At 28.9% G+C, this 27944-nt stretch overlaps 7 protein-coding genes across 10 annotated transcripts; 5 read left to right on the plus strand and 2 right to left on the minus strand.

The window, feature by feature from the left end:
- The first annotated feature begins 1213 nt into the window (after positions 1-1213).
- LOC113796924 (ABC transporter G family member 20-like) lies at positions 1214-6789 on the plus strand. 3 transcript variants are annotated; one of them, XM_075822631.1, is made up of 4 exons: positions 1214-1399; positions 3461-4603; positions 4697-6388; positions 6455-6789. In XM_075822631.1, exons 2-4 carry the CDS (start codon positions 3487-3489, stop codon positions 6700-6702), a joined length of 3057 nt encoding a protein of 1018 aa, XP_075678746.1. In that variant the 5' UTR covers positions 1214-1399; positions 3461-3486; the 3' UTR covers positions 6703-6789. The 3 variants fall into 3 exon arrangements, with proteins under 3 accessions (XP_075678746.1, XP_075678747.1, XP_075678748.1); XM_075822632.1 differs by lacking the exon at positions 1214-1399 and adding an exon at positions 2971-3379; XM_075822633.1 differs by lacking the exon at positions 1214-1399 and adding an exon at positions 3393-3417.
- Positions 6790-6945: 156 nt separating this feature from the next.
- LOC113796925 (uncharacterized) lies at positions 6946-7490 on the plus strand. The gene is made up of 2 exons (XM_027347220.2): positions 6946-7014; positions 7090-7490. The coding sequence occupies exons 1-2, from the start codon at positions 6991-6993 to the stop codon at positions 7447-7449; spliced, it is 384 nt and encodes a 127-aa protein (XP_027203021.2). The 5' UTR covers positions 6946-6990; the 3' UTR covers positions 7450-7490.
- A 13-nt stretch (positions 7491-7503) lies between these two features.
- Nmt (N-myristoyl transferase) lies at positions 7504-9565 on the minus strand. 2 transcript variants are annotated; one of them, XM_027347212.2, is made up of 5 exons: positions 9410-9565; positions 8666-9355; positions 8143-8593; positions 7888-8076; positions 7504-7804 (listed from the first exon to the last, which is right to left on the minus strand). In XM_027347212.2, the coding sequence occupies exons 1-5, from the start codon at positions 9454-9456 to the stop codon at positions 7646-7648; spliced, it is 1536 nt and encodes a 511-aa protein (XP_027203013.2). In that variant the 5' UTR covers positions 9457-9565; the 3' UTR covers positions 7504-7645. The 2 variants fall into 2 exon arrangements, with proteins under 2 accessions (XP_027203013.2, XP_075678750.1); XM_075822635.1 differs by having other exon boundaries at positions 7888-8593.
- A 5-nt stretch (positions 9566-9570) lies between these two features.
- On the plus strand, positions 9571-10525 carry LOC113796919 (YEATS domain-containing protein 4-like). The gene has a single exon (XM_027347214.2). It carries the CDS (start codon positions 9599-9601, stop codon positions 10385-10387), a length of 789 nt encoding a protein of 262 aa, XP_027203015.2. The 5' UTR covers positions 9571-9598; the 3' UTR covers positions 10388-10525.
- A 160-nt stretch (positions 10526-10685) lies between these two features.
- Positions 10686-12883, plus strand: LOC142645695 (beta-galactosidase-1-like protein 3). Its single transcript, XM_075822634.1, has 2 exons — positions 10686-12094; positions 12158-12883. Exons 1-2 carry the CDS (start codon positions 10753-10755, stop codon positions 12799-12801), a joined length of 1986 nt encoding a protein of 661 aa, XP_075678749.1. The 5' UTR covers positions 10686-10752; the 3' UTR covers positions 12802-12883.
- A 101-nt stretch (positions 12884-12984) lies between these two features.
- On the plus strand, positions 12985-15123 carry LOC113796870 (beta-galactosidase-1-like protein 3). Its single transcript, XM_075822520.1, has 2 exons — positions 12985-14394; positions 14475-15123. The coding sequence occupies exons 1-2, from the start codon at positions 13050-13052 to the stop codon at positions 15071-15073; spliced, it is 1944 nt and encodes a 647-aa protein (XP_075678635.1). The 5' UTR covers positions 12985-13049; the 3' UTR covers positions 15074-15123.
- On the minus strand, positions 14408-17491 carry LOC113796869 (alanine--tRNA ligase, cytoplasmic-like). Its single transcript, XM_027347158.2, has 3 exons — positions 16696-17491; positions 16437-16631; positions 14408-16384 (listed from the first exon to the last, which is right to left on the minus strand). The coding sequence occupies exons 1-3, from the start codon at positions 17271-17273 to the stop codon at positions 15127-15129; spliced, it is 2031 nt and encodes a 676-aa protein (XP_027202959.2). The 5' UTR covers positions 17274-17491; the 3' UTR covers positions 14408-15126.
- Positions 17492-27944: the final 10453 nt, after the last annotated feature.

Genomic DNA, 27944 nt, shown 5'->3' on the forward strand with positions numbered 1-27944 from the left:
TTTCCATTCATTAATCCGAATCAAATCTCTGATTGGATAGAATTTCTCAATTCCTCAATCAAGGTTAATCCATCAAAAATTTTTCCATCAAAAGGCAACAACAACAAGATATTCTCATCACCCGATCATCACCCAAAAAAAAACAAAATTTTCTAGTCCAATTTGTTTGTTTGTTAGTTTGTGTGAAGAAAAGTGTATGTAGAGAAAATTCAATTGCAAATATTCAATCATTAATAATTTTGCAATTGAATTTCAATGTTGTTTTGTTTGTTTGAAGTGAATTTCCTTGGATTTACCTGAATAACACTGACATACACACACACACACACAAACACACATATCATCATCATCATTATCAATGAAAATTCATTTTCACCCCGAACTTTGATGATGATATTGATGATAATGATAAACAAGTAACCAATAAGAGGTTGTGTTTCAATGAACAACCAAACAACCAACCAACCAACCAACAACATTCATGCAATCAAATTAACTTTCATTCATTCATTACCATCATTCATTTATTATCTTTAAATAAACGACGTTTACAGCAAAAAAAAAACATCAAAAGACATCTCATTTATAATTTATAATTTTCAACAAAAATCTGTCTGAATATATCATCAATTCATTCATTCATCCATCAATACACATACATCTTTTTCTTATAAAAAAAAACATGATGATGATGAAAGACAGGTATGTTTTAAATGTTTACCTTTCTTTTGAAAAAAAATAAAGGTAAAAACTACAGCTACGCGCGCTTTTTTTTTGCAATGAAACGCGTAATTTATGTAAAATACCCTTCAGTATTTAGTTGCTGATGATAATGATGATGTTTTGTTTTTTCGGTTTCGGTTTAAAGATATTCACAAAGATGTAGTGGTGGTGGTGGTAGAATTCGTTGCATTCGTGGTGGTGGTAACAGTAAGTAGTCATTTGACCATCATCATTTCATTATTCGTTAGAAAAAGAAACAACCTTTCCGAAGCGAAGCGAAGAAAATAATTAATTTAATTTGATCAATGAACATCACCATACCTGCTGATTAAAAAAAAAATGTTTTATTTTTTCTTTTTAAACTAAAGAAAAATATAATATTCTGATGGTTGAAAAGAAGAAGAATGATCATCATTATCATTTTGATCAAATGGTTGGGTTTTTTTTTCTCATCATCTTTTCAAAGAAAAAATTGATGTTTTTGATCTGTTTTTGTGCAATGACAACAAAACCTATGTGAATTTATGATGCGACCAACAATTTTTTTTTGTTTTCGGCTATTCAACAACCAAACAAACAAACAAACAAAAAACCCAAAACAACAACAACAAATTAACGTTGAAAAATAGTTTTTTTCTTTCGGTTTAAAAATAGTTTAAATATCATCAGCATCCAGGTAATGTTTTTGTTTTTGTTTATTGGCAAAAATTCCCATTTGATCAACCGGTAAACCGGATTTTTTCGGTTGCGGTTTGAATGTGAATCAAAAATGAAATGATTTTTTTTTTTGTTTCACATTCAATATCATTACCATGACCATCATCTTGATATTGAAAAACTGACAAATTAATCCATCTATCAATATGCCATACCTGATGTATTTTTTTTTCTTTCATTTCAATTTCAATAACATTGAAAATATCATTACAAACAAACAAACAAACAGAAAAAAAAGTATGTCGCCATATCATTATCATCATGTTAATTGATGGATAAATATATCCTTGAAATATCAGCAAAAAAAGAAGAAAATCTTTATTTCATTTCACGAAAAGAGGGGTTCTCTTATCGTTTTTTTTTTAATTAAGAAACTTTTACTTACTTTACTTACTGACTTTACTTACCTTAACTTTTACTAACTGACCAAAAATGGTAATTTTTAATGAGAAATTTCCATTAACCAAAAAAAAAAAAAAACAAAATTCTTTGTGGTTTTTTTTCTTTACCAATAATAATTATTTAATTAGAATAGGTGTTTGATTGACAGTTGAATTGAGCAAAAAAAAAAAAGAAAAAATTCTGCTTTTCCTCATAGGACAATGGATGATCCATCATCATAATCAACATTTCTATTTGCATAATAACTTAATAAAGAACATTTATTAAATAATTTGATCATTGATCTGTTGAATTTTATTTTTCAAACAGCAACAAAAAAGAAAGAAGAAAGATAATAGAAGAGAAAGGGATATGCACGTGTGACAGCCAATCAATGATCTGTCAATCAATGATCAATTACATAATCACCATTATCCTTCTTTTTCCCATCAATTAATTAATCAAATATTCATTCATTCAATCAATGGATTTTTTTTTCCTGAAAAAACCGATTTTTCCAATGATTTTTTAATACCAATTTTATTTGAAAACAAAAATTTCTATAAATATTTTAGCAATGATGATGATGAAATAGATTTTTCTTCTTCGTTTTTTGTTTGTTTGTTTAATTAATTTAAAAAAAAAATCAATCCTTCAAATTAAGCCAAGGTCAATCAAAGTTGTTATTATTAGCAAATTTTACAATTGTTTTAAGAAAAAAATCCAAAATGGATTTAAATAGACATAATCCATGCTTCATTGATTCATTGCTTCATGAATTTTTTTTCTCGTTATCCAAACAAACAAACAAAAAAAAATTAATGATTATCTCTTGGTGTCTATAGGTAGATTTCGTTTGTTTTGGTAATTAGTTCATTAACTAACGAAAAAAAAAGGAAAAAAGGATTAATTCATTTTTTCCAATGAAAAACGATTATGGATTGTTACGAAAAAAAAATTATATAATTTTCTGAGGTAGATCAAATTTGTTCGGGTAATCAAATTTTCTTACTGCTACCACCACTGATCGATCGATCGATCGATCTTAATCAAATAAATCAAATAACAATAATCATCATCAATTATGATTGATTGATTGATAATTTCTTTGTCTCTCTCTCTCACCTTCACTCTTTTTTTTTTTAAGTGGTGAGAATTTCCATCATTCATTCTATTCAGGTATTGTAAGTGTGTGTTTGTAGTTTGTTTGTTTTGCATATCCATTGATCATTATTATTCAGTTAGTTAGTTAGTTATGAAGTTTTGTATTTTTGCTTTACCACGGATGATTGGCTGTTTGAGTTTCTAGTGATATTGCCCAAATAACACACACAAACACACACAGGTATTTTTGGTTGACATTGGTTGAATATTTGCTTATTATTTTCAAGTTGCCAAGTTTGTTCGTTCGTTTTTTTTCGCTGTTTCTGTCGATCCATCATTTTCTTCTTCTTCTTTTCTTTTTTGAATAATAAATATGAATGCACTGAAGATGTTTACGTTTGTTTATTTCATCGATCGATCGATCGTTCGATGATGATGATTATTTACGATTTTGGTCAGTTGGATGAACCATTCTCAGATTCACTGTTGTTTGTATAAATAACTGTTTTGTTTTGTTTTTTCTATATTCGTTTAGATTCAAGATTATTTAATTAAATCGAAATGAATGGCGATAAAAAATTTACCGGTTTTATTGATCAACAAACATCATTATCACCAACAACAATATTGGGAATAACAGCGGCGACAACGACAACAAACAATCAATTTGATCAATCAATGAATATATTTCGTTCAACATCCATATCAATATCGAATAATGATTATGATGATAATGATGATGATTATCATCAAAGACAATATCAACAACAACAACAACAACGATTACAATCACCACAATCATTATTTTTAGGAAAATCATGGGCTTATGAAAAAGAACGTAATAGTTATAATTATTATCGTTCAGAATATGATTCAAATGATAATAATAATATCCATGATGATAATGGTAATGGTAATGGTAGTGAAGAATCGGATGAACAAGATGAACAAGAACGTTTAGCATCATTAGAAGCATTACGATATGCACTACATCATGCACCATTCTGTCGAAATATGCATACATTAATGACTGTTCCGAATGAAGAATGTTTTGAAATGATTGGTATACCAACCAAATGTGCTATACGTATTGAATCATTTTCATATGAAAATATTCTCGATAATATTAATTTAGAAATACCTAAAGGTAAAATTTATGCATTACTTGGTTCAGCAAATAATGGTAAATCATTATTATTGAAATGTATTCTTGGCCGTATACCGATTTATAATAATTCACAAGCAATCGAAGTATTTGGACAACGACCATCATTAACACCATTATCAGCAATATGTGTTGGTTATATGCCACAAAAAATTGCATTACATCCAGAATTAACTATTGAACAAACATTACTTTATTATGGTCGTCTTTATCAATTACCACCAAGTATGATTTATTTACGAATAAAAATGTTGAATGATTTTTTCTTCGAAACTAATTATCAACAAAAATCATCTGATTATCATCATTGCTTTTCATCATCATCATCATCATCTACATTAACACAAACATTAGTAAAAGATTTAGATCAAGGAAATCAATGGCGTCTTTCATTAATGGTTGCCATAATACATTCACCACCATTATTATTGTTAGATGAACCAACCGATAATGTTGATCCATTTGTACGATCAACAGTTTGGTCATATTTGGAAAAATTATCTGAAAAAGATGGTAAGTTTTTTCTTCCATGTCCTTTTTTTTGATGATAATCAATCATTATTGGTGATTTTTTCCTTAATTTTTTAAAACAAAACCTTCATTTAGGAATGACAATTGTATTTACGACAAAACATCCTGAAGAATTATGTTATGCATATAAAGCCGGTTTAATGCGTGATGGTCATGTTTATATTGAAGATCGTCCAGAAGAATTATTAAGAAATTATCATTGTCGTACATATATTCAAATGTATAATAAATTTTGTATGTCAAATATACCAAGACGTTTACGGCCATCAATTGTTTATTATCAACAAACCAATAATGATGGACAAGGATTTTCAGGAAATTTAACAATACCACCACCATCACAATTAAGTTATCAAACAACACAATGTCAATCATTAGGCGAAGAAGATAGTGAAAATTCAATTGAATTTCAACATCATCAACATCATCATGATAGTTCTAGTTCAGATATTACTGAACCTGTAACATATCCAATGGATAAGCATGATGATGATGATGATCATCATCATCATCATCATAAAGATAAACATCATACAATCAATTCTGATGATTATGATGATGGTAGTGGTTATTCAGGTGATTCAATGGATGTTGAAGATTTACAACGTTCATCATTACCATTACCAATGGCACAATGGCCAATTGCTGAACGTCGTCGTACAGCATATATATCTCATTTATTTAATTTTGATTTTAAACGTTTATATTCATTAATAATGAAAAATTTTTTCATTATAATTGGAAATATACGTTTAATCATATTATTTTATTTTATATTTCCGGCTATGCAAATAATATTAATTTGTTTTCTATCAAGTCGACCATTAACATCGATACATAATCTACCTGTTACAATTGTTGCACAACCACAAGATCTAAATAATCCACGTATTGAACGTTTAATTCGTTATACAATTGATCGTTCAATTTTTAATCCAGAAATCATTGTCGGTGATGTTAATGAATCAATCAAACGTATACGTCGTGGTGAAACATTAGCTGTTATTATACCTTGGTTAATTGAACAAACAGTACCTAATTTTCAAAATTCTAGTCAAATTAATGATAAGAATAATGGCAATGATAATAATAATAATAATGATGATGATGATTTTACCTATTGTGATCAATTAATTTATAATTGGCGAATGGGATTCAATTCAACAATGTTTGGCCTTCGTTTACATTTGGATGGTTCAAATTTTTTCATTAATTATCTTATAAATTTTACATTGGCTGATTCAATGCAAAAATTATTAGCCAATGATGAACGTATGCATGAATTAATGCCATTTGATTGTCCACAAATATATCATTGGATGAAACAAAATCATATACCAATTTCATTGGAAATATTAAATTTTCGTACAAAATTTTCAACATTATATGAAAATGTACGATTACGTTTTATTGAATTTATATTACCTGGTACATTATTGGCAATTGTTTTTGCTTATGCATTAGTTTTAACGGCATATTTATTCATTAAAGAACAAATAGCCGGATTACAGGAACGTTGTTTAACGGCTGGTGCATCCGGTATTGAAATTCTCATATCACATATGATCTCTCAATCGGCACTTTTTTTCCTACAAGAATTATTATTAATATTCATTATGAAAAATATATTTGGTATACCAAGGCGAACAATACGTTGGTATGGACCATGGTCATTAATTTCAATGCTTGGATTTATGGGTATTATTGCCGGTTTATTTGTCGGTGTTATTTGTCCACGACCAAGTTCAGCTGCATTTTTTATCTCAGGTAATCTTTATTTTAGTTTGTTTTTGTTCAATCATATATTAATCAATTTAATTCAATTTCGAATAGGAATTTTTATACCTGGTTTTGTTCTTTCCGGAATTATTTGGCCAGTTGAATCATTACCAAGATTATTTTATTATATTAGTCTATCATTACCATTAACACAACCAATCAATTCATTACGTTATATTATATTTCGTGGTTTAGATTTACGTTTTGAAAAAATTATATCTGGCTTTACAATATCATCATTATATATTATTATATTGGTTTTATCTACATTAATTATATTTAAAATTAAAACATCATCTTGAGCTTCATCATTTCATTTCAATGTATTTATTTCAAACCCATATGTCTTGTCATTTTTGATTATCTCTTTTATAATATCCATCCAATTCATAATGTGATCATTTTGTTTTTTTTTCTCTCAAAAAAATAAAGTGCCAATATCAAATTCATTAGAAAAATATATTTTTATTCAAAGCAAAAACAAAACAAAAAATGAAATAAATTCGAATTTTTTATTATTTATAAAAGTAAATATATTTGTAAAAGTAAATAAATGTCCACAATTTTCAATCTTGAACAAAAACAAAAAAATGAACAAAGATTTTGAAAATTATGTAAGTATGACTGTGTGGATCATTATTAACTGGTTATGTTTGTTTTATTGTTTTGATTTACATTTAAACATTTAGTTTCGAAAAAGACTTGGATCAATCAAATATTATGATACGGAAGATTTTTTACAAATAACACGTTATATTTCTGATTATTCATATCATTTTCGTATTGCTGAATTATTAAACATACCATTTCGTCAATGGTTATGGTTAGTAATTGGTTTACTGATCAGTGAAATATTAATATTATGGATAGTATTAGCTATACTTATTGAACGTTTATATGTATTGGCTGAATTTGAACATGAATGTAAAAGACGTTCAAATCAACAACGTTCAGTTTTGATGCCACCAAATACTAAAATTAATATTTCAATGTCAAGTCAATCGGAAACTGCTGAACAAACAACAACAACCGAGAGAAAAATGAAATGAAAAAAAACTCATTAAAAAATACATTTTTTTCTTTTTGTAAATTCTTTTGTAAAATGACTAATTAGAATTTCTAATTTATTGTTTATTTCCAAATTTTTTTTTTATAAAAAAAACTACAAACAAAATTTATAATAATAAAAAAAAATTCATAATAATATATTATAATAATAATTTTCAAAAAAAAAAACATTTTTTTTCATTGTAAAACGACTCCAACTTTTTCCGGTTTCATTGGTGGACATTTCCAATTGAATAGATAATAATGTAGATTACCATCACCTTCACCGAATTTTAATTCTTTTAAAAATACTTCATTATCTCTTTGATTGAGTGCATTGAATACATCCAGATTAGTCTTTTGAGGGAAAAAAAAGTGGAAAAAAATATTTCAATTTTAAATTCTGCTCAAAGTTCTTCATCATAATAAATAATACATACATTTTTTGCAATAATCAATGCATCATGCATCAATTCTAATAATGTACAATGTTCACTTGGTACATTATAAAATGAATATGCAGCACGAATTTCTTTATATTGTTTATGATCCATAACTGTTGATGGTAATATATAAAAACTAAAAAAACCGATTATTTCTTTTTCTTCTTCATTATTTTCATTGGACCGCTGTTTAAAAACAAAAAAAACAAAACAAATTAATTGAAAATTTTTATCAACAAACAAAAAATCTACCTCAACAACATATGAATCGACAACATCGGTTCGTGGAAGTAACCAATGAGCCATTTCTTCTTCGGAAAATAAAGGCACCAGATCAAAATTTTCCATATATTTATTCATTAATATTTGAACCTGTTTAATATCATTCGATTCAAATTGTCGTAAACCGGATAATTTTGGCTGTTCAGGTAATCGATATAATTTTACTGTACGTGCAATAGTCATATTACGTGTTAGATGTGAAAAACCAACTTCAATCAATTTTTTTGGATTTAATGAACGATGAAAATAACGACATGTTGAAATTGGTTTCGGCAGAAATACACCGGCAGTATATAATGCTTGAAATATTCCTTTCAAACGTACACGACGTGTTATTTCACTAATCAATACTGGTGCCATACGTTTTGAACGAAGTTTTTTATGAACACAAAGAAAATTTATCTCAACAGTTTCCAACACTCTAAAATTACGTTGATATTTTAATAAAACAAAAAAGATCAAAATTCAATCAAAATCTTTATAAAAAACTTACTTATCATATACACGAATTGTTGATGGAATTGCGCTAATAAATCCAACTAATTTACCTTTCTTTTTCTGATCCGGTTTATATACACGTACGCCTACAAACCAATCAGGATTCCAACCCGGTGCTTGTAATACCCAATGAAGAAATTCACGTGAATAATTAAATCTAAACATATTATCATCATCTTCAACATAATTTTCGGCCAACAATGTATATAATTCAAACATTTCTTCACTGTCTACTTTATCCAAATCTAAACTAACCCATTGAAAACCTGAAGGTAAATTAAAACATTCTTTAGGAATTTTTTCCGGTTCAATTGGTGGATGAATCGGTGCATTTAGATCGGCAGGTGGATCATCTTCTTTCAATTTTGGAACTGGTTGTGTTTCCCAAAAATCATATCTTTTTTTCAATGCATCTTCACGTGATTTTGGTTGATCGATACCGGTTCCAAGTCCCATTGCAGCCGATTTTAGTTGTAATCGATCAAGAGCACGTTTCAAATCTTGCATTGTTTCGGCCGAATTTTTCGATGATGATGAAGGCTGTGTTGGTACATTCGAAATAGCCGGATTCTTTTCTTTATTCTTTTCATGTTTAACATCATCACCTTTGTTAGTAATATCGCCATTTTTAACAATATCCATTTTATTATTATTCAGATTTTCTGTTCTTTGTTGATCCTGTAGCCTAAAACAAATTTCATAATTATTATAAAACAAATATAATTTGCAAACAACAAACTTTTTCGATTCTCCCGTCTCTTCTAAATCTTGATTCATATTGCTCATTTTATTTTCGAATAAAACAAATTAATTTAAAGAATTTTGTTTTTCATTGAAAACAAAAAAAAACAAAAAAAAATTAAGCAAGTCATGAAATGAAATGAGCTCCGTATAGCCTATTAATAAATGAGGTAATCCAACCATTCGAATGGTAAACACATTTGATTCTGTTTTGGATTTGGTTCTTCTAAGCTTAATTTCGTTATTTGATTATATCGATAAAACAAAAATGACAAATGAATCAAAATCATCGACTAACAATATTCAACAACAACAACAACAACAAGAACATGAAGATTTTGGTCCACGTGTTAAAGGTGTAACAATTGCCAAACCAATTGTTTATGGTAATGTTGCACGTTATTTTGGACATAAACGTGATGATGGCCATACACATGAATGGAAAATTTATCTACGTTTTTATAATAATGAAGATCCATCGGGTTATATAAAAAAAGTTCATTTCAAACTGCATGATTCATATCCAAATTCGCTTCGTGTATGCGAAGAACCACCATATGAAGTTGATGAAACTGGTTGGGGTGAATTTGGTGTTGCTATACGAATCTATTTTAAAGATCCAAATGAACGTCCATTAAATTTATTTCATGTGCTGAAATTATTTAAAATTGAACCAGGTGCAGCACCGGATGGTGGTCCAATGCCTGTTTTTACTGATTATCTTGTTTCGGAATTTTATGATGAAATTGTATTCTCTGATCCATCAAGAACAATGTTACGTTTATTAAAATCAGCACAACAATTACCACCAAGTATTGCAACAAGATCTGAAACTGATTTTGAAAAGAAAAAATCCGAAACATTACAATCATTAATATCGGCAAAAAATAGACTTGGTTCAGAAATCGATGATCTAAAACGTCGTATCCAGGTTACCAAAGATGAAATTGTTAAATATCAATCAAATATGATCTAAAAAATGATTGATTATGGAGGCTATTATTTTACTTTGTATTTTTTTTTCTTTTTATTTTTCAATTAATCAACAATCTTTATCTCATTTCATTGAAATACCAATAAAATTAATCATCTAAAATAAACAAAAAAAAATTTTTTTTTGTTTAAATCAAATAAAAAATCTTGATATTGGATTTTTAATGTTAATGAAAATTGCATTATCATTTTGACTTTTGGATTTATTAGCTGATTTCATTCATTATAAACCCTTTTTTTTCATATAAATTTTTTCAAATTAAATAAATAAAAATTTTTTTGATATAAATTGTCCTTGCCATTGATTGTTTGCACGTACATTCGACGACAACAAATTTTAAAAAAACGATGAACAAAATCATTTTTGCCTACATCTTTTCCTATATTTTATTCATAGAAATTTGTTCGGCTAAATTGCCAACATTATATGAATATTATACAAATAATGGAAATAAAATTGATATCGGTCTTGAAGCAAATGGCCCGGAATTTACCTTAAATCATAAACCATTTGTTATCTATTCCGGTTCTTTACATTATTTTCGTATCGTACCTGAATATTGGCCACAAACATTACAGAAATTTAAAGCAGCCGGTTTAAATACTGTACAATTTTATATACCATGGAATCGTCATGAACCACAACCGGGTCAATTTGATTTTGATTCATATGGTTTGAATTTAACTGAATTTCTAAATGAAATACGTAAAGCTGATATGTTTGCTATTGTACGAGCTGGTCCATTTATTTGTGCCGAATGGGATCTAGGTGGTCTTCCATCTTGGTTACTTAAAGATCCAAATATGAGTCTACGAAGTCTATACAATGGTTATTTAGAACCAGTACGAAAATATTTCCGTAAATTATTCGAAATACTTGATCAATTTCAATTTACAAAAAATGGTGGACCTATTATTGCACTCCAAGTTGAAAATGAACTTTTTGGTGATCCTGATAGCGATATTCATAAGGAAAGAAATTTAAAATATCTGGATGAACTTCATCAAATGATTGTCAATGAAAATCATTTTGAACAATTATTATTTACATCAGATAATCTTTGGGTGGCTATAGATGTTCCAGTTCGATCTTTAAAATATTTACTGGAAACGGCAAATTTTAACGAAAATGCATCGGCGTTATTACAGTTAAAAAATAATCAAAAAAATCGACCGGTTTTTGTTTCAGAATTTTGGCCCGGTATGTTCGATCAATGGGGTGATAAATCACATAAACGTTATCCTGCATCTAAATTCGAACAACAAATATCCGAAATTCTTTTCCAGGTAAATGGTTCGGTAAATTTTGATGTATTTATTGGTGGTACAAATTTTGCCTTTTATAATGGTTTACGTGTTACAACATCATATGATTTTGATGCACCATTATCCGAATCGGGAAATTATACGGAAAAATATTATAAAACACGTGAATTGTATACAAAATTATTGGCATCTGGACGACAACCAGCGATTGAAATTCCATCCAAACCACCATCAATTGTAATGGCAAAAGCTTATGGTGATTTAACAATGAAAGAATATCTTAATTTCGAACAAATTATCTCACAAATGAAACCTATTGTAATGAAACAGGCATTATTTATGGAATTTATTGATAATTCATCTGGTTTTGGATTCATATTGTATCGATTGAAAACTAAACCAGTTCAAACATTAAATATAACTGGTAATATTATTCATTTTATCCATTAATTTATAATTTGATTTGATTTTTTATCATCGCAACCAGGACCAATCAAAGATCGAGCCATAATAATGATTAATGGTAAAATCTTAACGAAAATTGAAGATGGTGCTAAAAATTTAAGTATCCATTTAAAAAATCCATCTGAATGGTTTGCTAATTCAGATGTAGACGAATATAATTTGGATATTTTAGTGGAAAATCTTGGTCGTGCAGATTATAACATTGCTTTAATGAATAAGGAACGTAGAGGAATAAACAGTACAATTCTTCTTGATGGCAATGTTTGCAACGAAATTCATACATATACTTTTGATTTTAATCAAAATTTTATGAAATCTACTGTCCATTCAAAATGGAATCCAATTACAACGAATGATGATAATAATGAAAAAGGTACACGATTATATCGGACACAATTTCGAATAGAATCCAATCCAACTGATACATTTATGAAATTACCCGGTTGGACATATGGAAATGTTTTCATAAACAATTTCAATATTGGACGTTTTGATTATCGTGGACCGCAGAAAACATTATATATTCCTGGTCCATTATTACGGTCCGGTGAAAATGTAATACATATTTTAGAATTGGATAATCGTGGTTCAAAAATCCAATTAATCGATCATCCAATTTGGCAACAAGAAAATCTCATTTTTTCTCAGAAATTCAATAAAATTTAATTAGTTAATTAAAAAAAACTTTCAAGTATACCTTATCAATAAAAAACAAATAAAAATCTTCTCTTTGTTTTAGATACGATAATCATTTTCGGTTTTGATTTTTTAGATACTTAAACTATATTGATATCAAGCTTATTTATACCACTTTTTTTCATGGAAAATTTTGATATAAATTGTTGATGTTATCAACATCATACACGTCATAGTGATGCTGTTCAACAACAACAACAACAACCAAAAAATAAACGATGAAGAAAATCATTTTTGCCTACATCTTTTCCTGCATTTTATTCATAGAAATTTGTTCGGCTAAATTGCCAACATTATATGAATATTATACAAATAATGGAAATAAAATTGATATCGGACTTGAAGCAAATGGCCCGGAATTCACCTTAAATCATAAACCATTGGTTATCTATTCCGGTTCGTTACATTATTTTCGTATCGTACCTGAATATTGGCCACAAACATTACAGAAATTTAAAGCAGCCGGTTTAAATACTGTACAATTTTATATTCCATGGAATCGTCATGAACCACGACCGGGTCAATTTGATTTTGATTCATATGGTTTGAATTTAACTGAATTTCTAAATGAAATACGTAAAGCTGATATGTTTGCTATTGTACGACCTGGTCCATATATTTGTGCCGAATGGGATTTAGGTGGTTTTCCATCCTGGTTACTCAAAGATCCTCATATGAAACTACGAACACCATACGATGGTTATTTAGAACCAGTACGAAAATATTATCGTAAAATATTCAAAATAATCAATCAATTTCAATTTACAAAAAATGGTGGACCTATTATTGCACTTCAAGTTGAAAATGAACTTTTTGGTGATTTTGATAATTGGCAAAATGTAAATCAAAGCTTAAAATATTTGGACAAACTTCATCAAATGATTGTTGATGAAAATCATTTTGAACAATTATTGTTTACATCGGATCCAGTTTCTGCAGCTAAAAAATTACCAGTTCAATCATTAAAATATCTACTGGAAACAGCAAATCTTAACGTTGATGCATTGGATGGATTAACACAGTTGAAAAATAAACAAAAAAATCGACCCATTTTTGTTTCAGAATTTTGGCCTGGTTGGTTCGATCAATGGAATGATCCTTCACATCATCGTTATTCAACATTATTATTCGAACAACAAATATCTGAAATTCTTTTCCAGGTAAATGGTTCGGTAAATTTTTATATGTTTATTGGCGGTACAAATTTTGCTTTTTATAATGGTGCACGTATTACAACATCATATGATTATGATGCACCATTATCCGAATCAGGAAATTATACGGAAAAATATTATAAAACACGTGAATTGTATACGAAATTAGTGGCAACTGGACGACAACCAGCCATTGAAATTCCATCCAAACCACCATCAATCGTAATGGCAAAAGCTTATGGTGATTTAACGATGAATGAATATCTTAATTTCGAACAAATTATCTCACAAATGAAACCTATTGTAATGAAACAAGCATTATTTATGGAATTTATTGATAATTCATCTGGTTTTGGATTCATATTGTATCGATTGAAAACTAAACCAATTCAAACATTAAATATAACTGGTAATCATATCCATTAACTTAAACTCTATTTTATTTTACTTTACATTTTTTTTGAAATTTGACTTGATTATCTAAACCAGGACCAATCAAAGATCGAGCCCTGATAATGATTAATGGTAAAATTTTATGGAAAATTGAAGATGGAGCTAAAAATTTAAATATCCATTTAAAAAATCAATCCGAATGGTTCGCCGATCAAGATGATGAATATAATTTGGATATTTTAGTGGAAAATCTTGGTCGTGCAAATTATGTTACTTCATTAATGAATACTCAACGTAAAGGAATAAACAGTACAATTCTTCTTGATGGAAATGTTTGTAACGAAATTCATACCTATACTTTTGATTTTAATCAAAGTTTTATGAAATCTACTGTCCATTCAAAATGGAATCCAATTACAACGAATGATGATAATGAAAAAGGACCACGATTATATCGGACACAATTTCGAATAGAATCCAATCCTACTGATACATTTATGAAATTACCCGGTTGGACATATGGAAATGTTTTCATAAACAATTTCAATATTGGACGTTTTGATCATCGTGGACCACAGAAAGCATTATATATTCCTGGTCCATTATTGCGGTCGGGTGAAAATGTAATCCATATTTTTGAATTGGATAAACGTGGTTCGAAAATCCAATTAATCGATCATCCAATATTGGAATAAGAAAATTTTTTTTTTCCTGAGAAATTCAATAAAATTTATTTTAAAATATATTTTTAAAAATATTTTTCACCTATATTTTGTAAATTTTTAACAAGTTTATCTACAATAATTTCTACATTTGTATCGATTGTTAACTGAAATTTTGACATTTTTTTCAATCGTTTTGTTGGTATCGATTGTACGATATTTGCAAATTGATTACTATCGATAGCCATTTGAAACCATGAATGTGCATCTAATTTTGATTGAAATGCTGATGGTACTGATACCTGTATTTGAATGTTTGATCGATCAAATTTCATTATTAATACCAATGGATTATGGCCATAAAGATCAAGACCAATTTTCATTAGAAAATCTTTTAAATTTTCATCAAAATTCGGTATAAAATCAATATTTAACAATGAAATGATTGTATATGAATCACTTTTCAGCATATGTTTTGATGCTTCCAATTGAAAATGTTGAATAATTTTTTCAATAATTTCATTCGATTCATTTTCCAATTCAATTAATTTCATATCACATTGTTGAAATTTTTTATCAATTTTATCTGTAAATAAACCAAAACGTTGTGATAATGTTAAATCATTTGTAATTAAATCCTGAACTGTTTGTAAATCTTTACGTATTTGATCGATTTCAGTTTGATTATCAAGAAAATTTTTTTTCGATTGAAATTTTCGAATTTTATCGATACGACTATCGATTCGTTCGATACAATCGATTATCGCCATTTGATTATGATCATAATTTTCATTAATTTCTATTTGTAATAATTTAGAATATTTCAGTATAAATGTATTTCTTGCTATTGCTGTTGAATATAATCGTAATTCTTCATCAATAATTTGGAATATTTTCGTTGATTGTTGTTCCAGTTCGGGAAATGCTTGACCAAGAATCTTAATAGTTGTATCGGCTGCCAAAAGAAATACATCCGTTTCGGAAACATTCACCGGCAGTGATTGAATTCTTGTCAAAGTTTTTAATGAATCACTTGCACGACGTATAACACGTCGAAGTAGATAACCAGCACCACGATCTGATGGTTCAATACCATCGGCAATAGCAATGGAAATCATTCGTGAATGATCAGCTAAAATACGATAAGCAATATCTTTTTCATCCATTAATCGATGTGAATATTTGGGCCATTTACATAGATTTTGTAATTGTTGAAAATATGGTGTAAATAAATCGGTTGCATAATTATTCGGTACATTTTGTACTAATGAAAGTATTCGTTCTAAACCCATACCAGTATCGACAAAATTTTTGTTCAATCTTTTAAGATTTTCATTTTGATCACTAAATAAATAAAAATCAAATCAAATGAATCAATCGAATCAAAGATTGTTACCGAAAATATTGTATAAAGACTAGATTCCAAATTTCCATTGAATTATTCATCATAAATTGTTTATTATCAACATCATTATCATTCGGTTCTTTTAATAAATAATGTATTTCGGTACATATTCCACAAGGGCCAGTTTGTCCCATTTCCCAGAAATTATCCTTCATACCTAAGGATAATATTCGATTTTTTGGAACACTGAAATTTTTTGAACGAAAAAAAAATCTTAATAAAACAATCAATAAAATAACAGGAACATTACCCAATCGAACGCCATATTTCATATGTTTCAAGATCGGTTTCTAAACCTAATGATTCATTACCGGCAAATATTGTTACAAACAATCGTTTTGGATCGATACAATAAATTTTTGTTAAAAGATTCCATGCCATTCGACATGCATCTTGTTTAAAATAATCATTAAATGACCAATTTCCTAACATTTCAAAAAATGTATGATGTGTAAAATCTTTTCCAACTGTTTCTAGATCACAATGTTTTCCACCAACACGAATACATTTCTGTGAATTTACAACACGTCGTAATCGTTTCAATTGTTCATTCAAATCATCATTATTTTCCATAAATATCGATTTAAATTGATTCATACCGGCATTAACAAACAATAATGATTGATCATTTTGTAATGGTTTTACCGGACTCGATCGAAAAAATTCATGTTTATGTTCATTAACAAAATAATCAATAAATGATTGTCGACATTGATTTGATGTAAGAAATTGTTTTGTATGATTTAATTGATTAAATTCTGTTGAAAATTTTTGCTGCCGATTGATCATCTGGTTTATCCATCGTGGTTGTAGAATTCTTGGTTTCATATTTTCAAAATTTTCAAAAACAAAACAAAATTCTGGATTCTGAAAATCACATGGTAAATATCACTGGGGAGAAAAAACATTCCAAAATCAACAGATGGCGCTCAAATTTTTTAAAATTTCGAACAGATCCACAAAAACATTCGATTCTTCTTTTCTTACCGAATGAGGATGTCCAACCTGATTCGAAAAATGATTTTTTTCTTTCTCTTGAAAAAAAATGTTTTCCCGAAATTATCATCCAAACATCATTGTTTTTTTTTCTTTTAAATATTGTCATTCAATCATCAAACTGAGCTTTATCAAACGCGTCAAACGTCAAAAAACAGCAGCAACAAAAAAAAAATATTGACCAACTTCGTGATCATTGGTTTTGTTCTCGACCATTACATTGTCTCTATGTCTCACTATGTTTAACTCTATGTTTAACTTCGAAGCAAGCAAAAGCCAAAAACCGTTATTTATTATATATGCTATACAGCTATTTGCTGTATTTCATTCGTGTGTCCTGTAAACAGAAAAAATCACCATCATCATTCATTCATTCATCCCTTCCTGTTGTTGTTGTTTTTTTGTTATTATAATGCATGTAGCATGAAATTTTTTTATATAAAAAATGACAGGTCATTCAAATATTGAGCCAAAAAAAAGAAAGAAAAAACTTTGAGCTAAAAAACAAGTTTCTGCTACGTTTCTTTCCAATGAACTTTTTTTTCCATTTTGATTTTAAATGAATTGAATTGAATTGAAAATGAACAACAACAACAACAACAAAAGTTGTTTTCTTTTTACTACGGCCATGATTGTTATATGATGATGATCATCATCATCATCATGGAGTGAAAACGACAAACTTCTTTCTTTTTGTTGATTATCTTCGTTGTTTTTTTTTCTCATTCATTCATTCATTTCATTTCATTTTGATCGTAAGACAACGATAATGGTGATCTTGATGATCATCATCATGATGATGGCATCGTAACGATCTTCATCATCATAATGAAAAGAAAAGAATTCATAGTAGAAAAAAACAAATCGACAAAAAGTGGATCGACAAGTTTATCGAATCATCAAATGCACACAAATGATATGTGTGTGTTCTAGTTTCTTTTTTTTATCTATAAAGAATCAAAAAGTTTTGTTGTTTTTTTTCACGCCATTCATTCAAATGTTTGCACAAGAACAAAAAACTATTTTTTTTCTTCTGATTGCATAAAGTGTTAGCCTATGATGATGATTAAATGTATTGTATAATTAGGCAATATGTGACTGAGATTGTGTGATTTGATGTGTTGTTTGTGTACACAAAGAGAGAGAGAGTTCAAATCACTAATTTAAATTGACAGGAATTATAATTTAATTTTCAATTTTTTTTGTGTCCGCACACATTGTGTGTTTGTGTCAGGGAAAGAAAAAAAGAAAATGCGAATGAGAATGGAATGTATGTTGTGTAAATGAAATTAATTTCATGTTTTCAGTTTGATAGTTTGGTGTGAAGCATCTTTCGGATATGCAGCCAACAAAATTGGTTTTTTTTTTGTTGTTGCTGCCTATCCGATTTTCATAATGATGACATTTAATGTTTTTTTCGATTGACAGACTCTCAAATCATCATCAATATTGTCAAGTGTCAATGTTTTTTTTTTGTTTTGTATGGTTGATTTTTTTTTATTTCTGTCTCACTTTTCTCGCATTCTATAAATAGCCAAACAAATAGAGAATTCTTTTCAATTCGACATGTCAAGGCGTTATTTCAGTGAGAATGTTGTGTGTGTGTGTGTGTGTATTCGGTGTGCATTCGTCGATTACGAGAATCTTAAAGATCCAAAAATAGCAAAATGATGATGATGGTGACACCGAGAAGAAAAAAAGATCATAATTCTTTTTTACACAACTTTTTTTATAAAAAAAATCACTTTTCTTCATTTGTGAATGGAGCATTTTTTTTTTTGGTTGAATATTCTTTGCACCAATATCTCTATCATTTTCTATTCTGAGATGAATTCCTGTGTGTAACCACCACCATTATTATTATTACTTAATACCCAATGTAATCCATCGTAAACAGCAGCAGCAATAATAATTCGTAATAGGAAATGTCCATTAAGTTGACATTTTTATATATTTGCCAATCATTCTTACTCACTTTACTCTGATGCGATGGATAATATTTTGTCATTTTATACATGTGTGTGTATGCAATGTGCGGTGATATATTTATTTAGTCGTAAAAAAAAGAAGCATTATATAACCGGAATTTAGTGTTATATGTGAACAACAGAAAAAAAGCTTTAAAAAGCCCGAAAAAAAGTCCTGTGTGTGTGTGTCTGTATATGTCAAGTATGCCCAAAAAAGTTTTTCTTTCCATTTTCAATGATTTTATTCTAAAAGAAGTTCTGTTCGGTAAATGGCTTTTATTTCATTTTACGAACAAAACTGAAAACGAAAAATACTTACGGCTTTAGGCTTTTGATCAAAAAAATTTCTTTTTCTGGGTTTTTTTTGTTGCTGCTGTTTGTTGTTTGGGATCGACTCAATGGTTCCAGAATTTTGTTTTATTCCATAACATTATGTTACCAAACTATTTTAACTGTATGGTGTTTATGTGTTTTTTTTTGGATTCATTCTCACTTGCCATTACTTTGATATGATGATGATTGTATCCCATGTGGATCACACTCACACATGAATTTCATTTTCTCTCTCTCTGGTTCTTTATTCTCTTCCCCTTTGTTATTATTCTGGTCGTTCGATTGCGTGCTGCTTTTTATTTTCCTGTCTGTCGGTTATTTTTTTCCCTTTTCATAGAATCTGTTGAAAATAGAATGGAAATACTATCGTTTTTTTTTGAAATCGGGAATTGTAGAAAAACGAATCCGACCAATGTTTTGATATGACATGACATACACACACACAAAGAGAGAGAGAAACAGAAATTCCGTAATTGACTGTAACGTTAACGAATTCCGTATTTCGGAACATTTTTTTTTGGTGCTTTTGGAACATTATCTTCCTTTCTCAAATGTACACATCATTCTTATCATTCACAACAGGAGGTTTCCAGAATAAATCTTGATCTTGTTGTTGTTTCTCATTTGAATAAAGAATCCTTATTTCGTTCAATGGAATTTTGGTTTAATGGAACAAATGTTTTCCGTTTGATTCGACGCAGAGAAAACAAAATCTGACCAAAAACAAAAAATCAAAAATTACCAATTTTTTTTTGATTCGATTCGGTTGTAATCTGTAAACAGAATCATCAATCAGAATCAGGATGAAATCAATCAAACAATTTCTTTCTTTGTTTGCATTCAATTCAATCTAATTGAATATTCCAGTGGGATGATTTTTTTTTGTTTTGATTTGTCCAATAAATCCATTTAGTCACACAATATAGCTTCAAGCTATTTCTACTTGAATGATTTGTTTGTCATCATCATCATCATCAGCGGTCCATCTATGTGCATATAGGTGATTTGGGTTTTTATTCGAATTGAATTTCCTGAACTTGTTTTTTTTTGTTGTTTTTGAAAATTCTTGTCGATTATTTTTTGTTTTAACCCCTAATCACTATCTTGTCATTACCATTTAATTATTAAACAAGAACATTTTCAATTACATAATCGATAAAACTATATACGAAAAACATTCGGCTTGTTTTTTGAAAATTTCCCGAAAAAAAGTTAATTTATTGAATTTCTGAATTTATCGATTATAATTTGCAGATATTCTTCAATTATACTCGACCAGAATCATCATTTTGATGATTGAATATCGTTTTTTATCGAAATAATCGATAAAAAATTTACTCGAACGCGAAAATCGAATACAAAAACAAAACTGAGCTCAACACACACACACATTGCGCTCACAACAAATGTATTTTGATTTACCATTTTCATACTGTGTTGCCGTACTTACAATGTATGAACAATTTTTTTTTTCAAATTTTCTCTCATTACTTCAAGTTTTTTTTTAAAAAAATCAAACTAAATCGTTACAAGGATTAAATTTAATTAAAGCAGATCATTTTTATAACTTAAGATCCCTTTGTTAATATTGACACCAAAAAATATCATCATTGTTTTTACTAATTTTATCATCTAACAGGTTGGATTTATAAATGAAATGTATTATACAAATTTCCAAGAAAAAAACGATTATCTTTTATTTTATCTGTGTTATTTTTTTATAGTTTTATTACAAAAAAAAACCTTTCATTGATCCTGTTTTTTTATTATCTTTGTTATCTCCTGTCTGTATGTTGATCTCTGTAATTGAAATGAAAATTGATTGATTGTTTTATAGAGAAAATCTTGGTTGATAGAAAACACTAAACACACAACAAAAATTTCATCACCAAAACAAAATTTGATGCCAATCAATCAATCAGAAATCGAAATCCATTTCTTTTTGGCCAAAAAAAATAACATTGCAATATCCAAATGATTTCAATTTTGAATCAATTTTATCATCATTTTGTTATCATCATCATCATCATCATCATAAATGTCATAAATCATTTAGTTTGATTATATCCCGAAAAGACAGAAAGAAAGAAAAGAAATTTTTATTGTTTGATAACCAAAAATCTAATTAAGTGTTATTTGATTATAACACTTAGGTTATATATAGGGGGAAAAGGGGAATTTTTGTTTTTTTTGATAAATGAATTTTGATTGATTGATTTGATTGATTGGTTTCATCAATTGATGAGAATTGATTTTGTTTGATTTTACTTGTCAAAGCAATTTTTTGGAATGCTTTGTTTTGTTTGCTTTCTTTTCAAAGTTGCTATAGTTGTTAAACACACAGTAGTTGCTGTCAGAATCAAAGTAAGTTCGAAAATTCGAAACAGGATTTCGATAAATTCGAATTGTAATTGTAATCTTACAAGCGACCAACGTGTTTAGTAATTATAATTGAATCTATAGTATAAAATAATATAGTTTAAATGTTTCAACAGTTGTGATAAAGTCGAAAATGGCGAAATTGTTCAAGTTCCAATTTTCGAACTTTATTTGGTTCTGTTATGTTCTAAAAAAATAACTATTTTCATTCATTTTCAAACAGCCGGGGCAACAAGAAACAAACTTCTTGATTTGAAAAAAAACGTAAGCCAAAGTTTTTTGGTTTTGTAGATTTTTTTTTTTAATCTAGCGTTTTTCTTCCATAAACAGTTTTTCTTAAATGAATGTATTCTCATTGAATTGATCGATGGAAAGAATGCAAGTTTGACCCGTTATGGATTTCTTGAAGGGGAATCTTAACTTTTCATCATGACAATACGTTAAATAATGCATTTTGAAAAAGATGTCTTTTCTTATCGAAGTTAATTGATATCTTTGACATCTTTGAAGGCAAGATTTACCTAATAAATTTTATAAAGACTCAAATGATATAGAAATTAAAGATGGTTTGCAAAGATATCCTTCATTTTTTTTGTAATGGATAAATTTGGTTATATTGTAAAACGATTAAAAACTGGTTTATGACTAAAAAATTATTACAATATGCGATTCAAATAAATAAGCAAAAGATTTACTACGATAAAGCGCGTCACCATCAACCCATCAAAAGAATTATCAATATGTTTTTTATGTATCAACTATATATCAACTTTACATAATTGATAGTTACATATTTCATAAATGAATCAAACTTTATAAATCTTGAAGATAAATAAATTTGCTTTTATTCATTATACTATTATTCAATATATATGTAATACATCCGATGCGGAAACGCAACCCTTACATTAGCGTAGTTGTAAGCAAACAGAATTATCAACATTCAATTCTAAAACTGAGTCAAAAAAAAGCACTCCTGGATGGATGGCTATCATCTTTTGGTGTACCAACTCGAGAAATATTAAATTTTCTCAATTATGAAACCAATGTGATCATCCATTGTGACAATCAATCAACAATCCCCATATATACAATGGAAGTTCAATGAAAAGATCAAGATATTTCGATATCGAAATAAAAAAAAACTGATTTGAAATTTTCAATACAGATCCATCTATTTCCGTAGAATATGTCAGCACAAGCGATCAGCTAGCTGATACATTAACAAAGCCATTGTCGAAATTATTATTTGACAATTTTTCTTTAATTTTTAATTAACCGTATTCATCATTCAGGGGAGAAATCCATATCAATTGAATATATATTATTATCACAACGTGCTCGAACGAACATGTGTTTTTTAAAATTTTCAACTATAAAAAATTCAACGTAAATATAGTCATGATCCGATTGAACAACATAGCCAATTGACTTATGCTAATCTGGAATTATTCATGAAAATATTCGTCGACATGGTTTAACCACCAAATATCGATTCAGAGTACCAGAAGAATCAACAAGGACAACAAATTCAACACGTCATGATCCCTTTTATTGAAATTTGTTTGAATGCATTGAAAAAACATCTTGGATAATTGTTACTTTGGCATCAGCTACGTGTGAAAAGAAGTTACCGGAATGTTATTATTGTCATAAGACTGGACATATATTAGGAAGATTTGTTTTGCTAATCTTATATGTTGATGATGGTATCATTGCGTCTACTAGAAAAGATGATGTTATGGATGTATTTAATTCACTCAAGAAGAAACTTAAGATAAATATTGTGGATGACAATACTTTTCTTGGTATAAATTTTCAACGTCTACGAAATCAAAGATTGATTCTTTTGAGTCAATCGAAGTATATTGAGCAAAAATTGGAACAATTTGGCTTAATGGATTGTAAACCTACTCTAATAAAACTGTCAATAATAATGCCAGGTTATTCCACACTGCAAATCAAGAATTACCAACTGGTTTTGATCTACAATTCATTCGACGAGATCAAGCAATACAAAAAAATTCAACGTAAATATAGTAACGATCCTACCGTTTACCAAAGACTCAACAAACATTCTATGTATAAACTGATCAATGAAAACTTTGATTCGCTTAAAGCAATCATAAAGAAATTGACAGATTAATTCAATTTTTTAATTAAATTGTCTTCATATCATTCAGGGGGGAGAATGTTGCAAAATTTAACACCTTAGTAATTTTAATGATGAATACAATGTACAATATTTTTTCTATTTATAAATACTGAAAGTATTTTTTTTAAATAAAGCTTTGAAAATGTGAAGTTTATTTTCATCAAGTTTCAAATAAATAAAAATGATTTTATATCCAAACAAAAAAAAATCGAATCAAATTCTTGATATATTCCCGCCATTCAATTTGTTTTTCTGTTTGTTTCTGACCAACTTTCAAATTCAAATTCAAATTCAACGCACACCAAAAATAGACACACACACAAACACACACGGTCCTCCGATTCGAATGGGTGGAGTTTTTTTCCCTTGTTTTCCATCCATAGCCATTGCCATAGCCATAAACCGTCTTGAATGGCTATGTACATTTTGTTTGTATATATATGCTATGCCATGCCTGCCTTGCCACATGTATATATTTTTTTTGTATAATGCATGTCGTCATAGTTGTTCTATGGTGTTTTTTTTTGGCTGTTTTGTTTGTTTGGATAATAAGTGTCAGAGTTGGATGATTGTGGTTGGTTGGTTTGGTTATTTTTTTTTCCTTGATTATAATTCATATATTCTGTAATTCTGTTTGTTTGGCTTGAATTTGTAATTTTATTTCGAATGATGATTCTGATACTTTGAAACAGTTCTAGACAAAATGTATGTTTGTTTGTTGATGATAGCAAAAATAGGTGTTGATACCTGTTACCTGTAAAAAATTTTGATTTCAAAGAAAGAATCATCAAAGCTTAATGGTTATATTTTAGTCTCAATGAATTCTTTTTCATCAATTTCTATATCAGTCGTTCGGTAAAAAAGTGAAACATTTTTTCATTTGATTTGATTAGATCCTTGACAACATCGTTGAATCGGAAATCTCTTTTTTTGGAATTTCATTATTAAAAAATTGCGGATTCCTGTTGAAATGAAAAGATGCTAAATACTTTTTGAAACAATAAAATATCCTGGATCAGATCATGTTATTTATCATCGTTTTGTTTTTTTACATCGAAAATCCAACAATTCAGATAATCAAACATTTTCAGCTTGAAATCACCTGTATACCTTTCTTATTGATTTCATTTTTCAAAATTTCATTTTCCATTTCTAAACAATTTTGGGTTGGATGGTCGATTTGAAGAAAAATAAAACATTCAATTTTGTTTTTTTTACGCTCAATAAATCTACATCATCGACCAAAAAAAAAAAAGCAAACGCCATTCCTACACACACACAATTTTATTCCAATACATATATTATATATGAGCCATCAAAATGATAATCATCATCATCATGATGATGGCAGACTTGATGGCGTTCGGCTTCAAGCGATTAATAATAAAAACTACAACTACGAATCATCATTGTGGATGGCAACAGAAGGCCATCATCATCATCATCATGGTAACCAATTTTCATCATCATCATCATCTTGATGGCATTAATCATACACACACACACAATGATGATGCAAAGAATAATGATATAGAGAGAGAGATGGAGAGAGCGAATAAACAACAGCTGTTTTTCGAAAAAAAAATGTATTTATTGAATTTTTCATTGGAAAATTACATCTTTGATTCAGAACTGGATTCAAATCTTCCATTTTTTCAGTTTTGCCGCAGTTTCCACACACACATATATAGGATATATGAAAGTGACGCACACACAGGTGTTTTTTGCTTTTTACGAATTTTCTTCTTTCCACCCCCAAACACCTCCCAATGTTCAAATCTTGTAACGGTATTTATTAATAACCCCCCTCAAAAATAAAATTTATTTAAATGGGCCGAGATTATCTATCTCTATTCATTCATTTTTGTGATTTGCATGTAATTTCATATGCACAATAATCACATATAATAAATAAATTGAGTCGAAATAGCCGTCATAATCAACCATACAGCCACCACCCAGTTTTTAATACAAACCCACACACATCATCATCCATATAATCACCATTTTGAACTGAATTGAACCAGCCAAAAAACCAAAACGAAATGAAAAAAAGCCATCAAAATGAATGAATACTGCAGCATTTTTCTGATTCTAAAATATTCCATTTTCCTTTCGGGTTTGTTTTTTTTATCTTTCAATCGAAATTCTTCGTCATTTTCTGGTTACTATAGTTGTGTGTTGTGTTGGTGTGTGTGTGCATCATTCATTCATTCATTCAATGACAAAAAGTTAGTTAGTTAATTCAAGTTAGATGATGATGATGGGGATTGTTGTTGATGATATGAAATGTGAAGGAGGGATATGGTGGGGGGTTAAATGATGAACGAAACGAAACGAAACAAAATTCATGCTCGACAAGGCACAGAACGCCATGGTAATAATAATAATAATGATGATGATGATGGCGGCTGCTATTTTCAAATATATCGATGAATTCGGTATATCGCCTATTCCTTGCTACAATGCCCAAAATTATTTAAGCGCTTTTCGCTTATTTTTTTTTGTTTTTCGTTGTTTGACCATTAAAAACATCCCTAAACATTCATTCGGTGTTAAAAAACACACATCCAGATTATGTTATTTTTAGTTTTGGCTCAAAAAAAAATGATTCTTTCAAAATTCCGATATGGTAGATTTTTTTTCATTAACACTTAAGCCTAACCTTAATTCAAAGAAAAAAATCCTTCATTTGACAAAGGAATTTATTAACACTGCTGCACACACAATCTGTTCCAATATTTTCTCCACACTTTCTGGTATTCATTTCATCAAAATTTCAACCAAGAAAAAAAGAAATGTCGATTTGGCATATTTGGTTTTCTTTCGTTTCGTTATTTTTTCTGGTTTTTTTTTGCCATAGCCTAGCGGTTGTCATCATCATCATCATCATGTCCTCGATTATAGCATTCATGTTTCTCTTCGTTGAATATCTGTCGTGTCTATCAAAAAAGAAAACTTTACATTTCGCACACACACAGCATACAATCAATTTTTTTCCATTCCATTCTTTGCTGTTTTTTCCTCGATACACAACACACATAACACAAAAGATCTATTTCCAAACTAGCTTTTTTTTCTCTCTCTCTCTCTCTTTTCACCTCCACCAACCATCCATCTATCATTGTTGGTTAGCCACCCCAGAAAAAAGTTTATCCTGACCCGAACACCAACCAACCAACCAGCCATCCTGAACACCACCCAAAAAACCCCCCTATCAACACACAATGGCAATCAGCCAAAAACAGAACAGAAAAAAAAGAATGTCAGATCCAAAAAAAATGAGAGAGAGAGTTTCACAACAACAAAAACCAGGCTTTTTTTTGGCCAGGGCCATTTTTTTTTCTTGTTCGTTCGTTCTGAATGTGGTTATTATCATTTTGAATCAAGCAAACATACACACATCGGTGGAGTAGAAATAGTGGTGGTGGTGGTGATGGTGAATGTTTGTTATTAACGATGAATGAATGAATTGGCGGCAGCAGGACACGATAACGATAACGACGACGGCAACATGATGTGACTTGAAAAAACTAAATTAAAATTTCATAATTATAAGGACAATTTTCATATAGAATTCAATGATAAAATATCCTTATAATTTTGAATGATTGATATATGGTGATGATCATCATACCATAAATATACGGACTTTGACTCGTCTCTATC

The sequence above is a fragment of the Dermatophagoides pteronyssinus genome, unplaced genomic scaffold (genome assembly GCF_027571235.1).
Source record: "Dermatophagoides pteronyssinus isolate colony J.1.1.1.1 unplaced genomic scaffold, Derpt_VIB-CSIC_2022.12 sq0018, whole genome shotgun sequence".
Classification (NCBI taxonomy): domain Eukaryota; kingdom Metazoa; phylum Arthropoda; class Arachnida; order Sarcoptiformes; family Pyroglyphidae; genus Dermatophagoides; species Dermatophagoides pteronyssinus.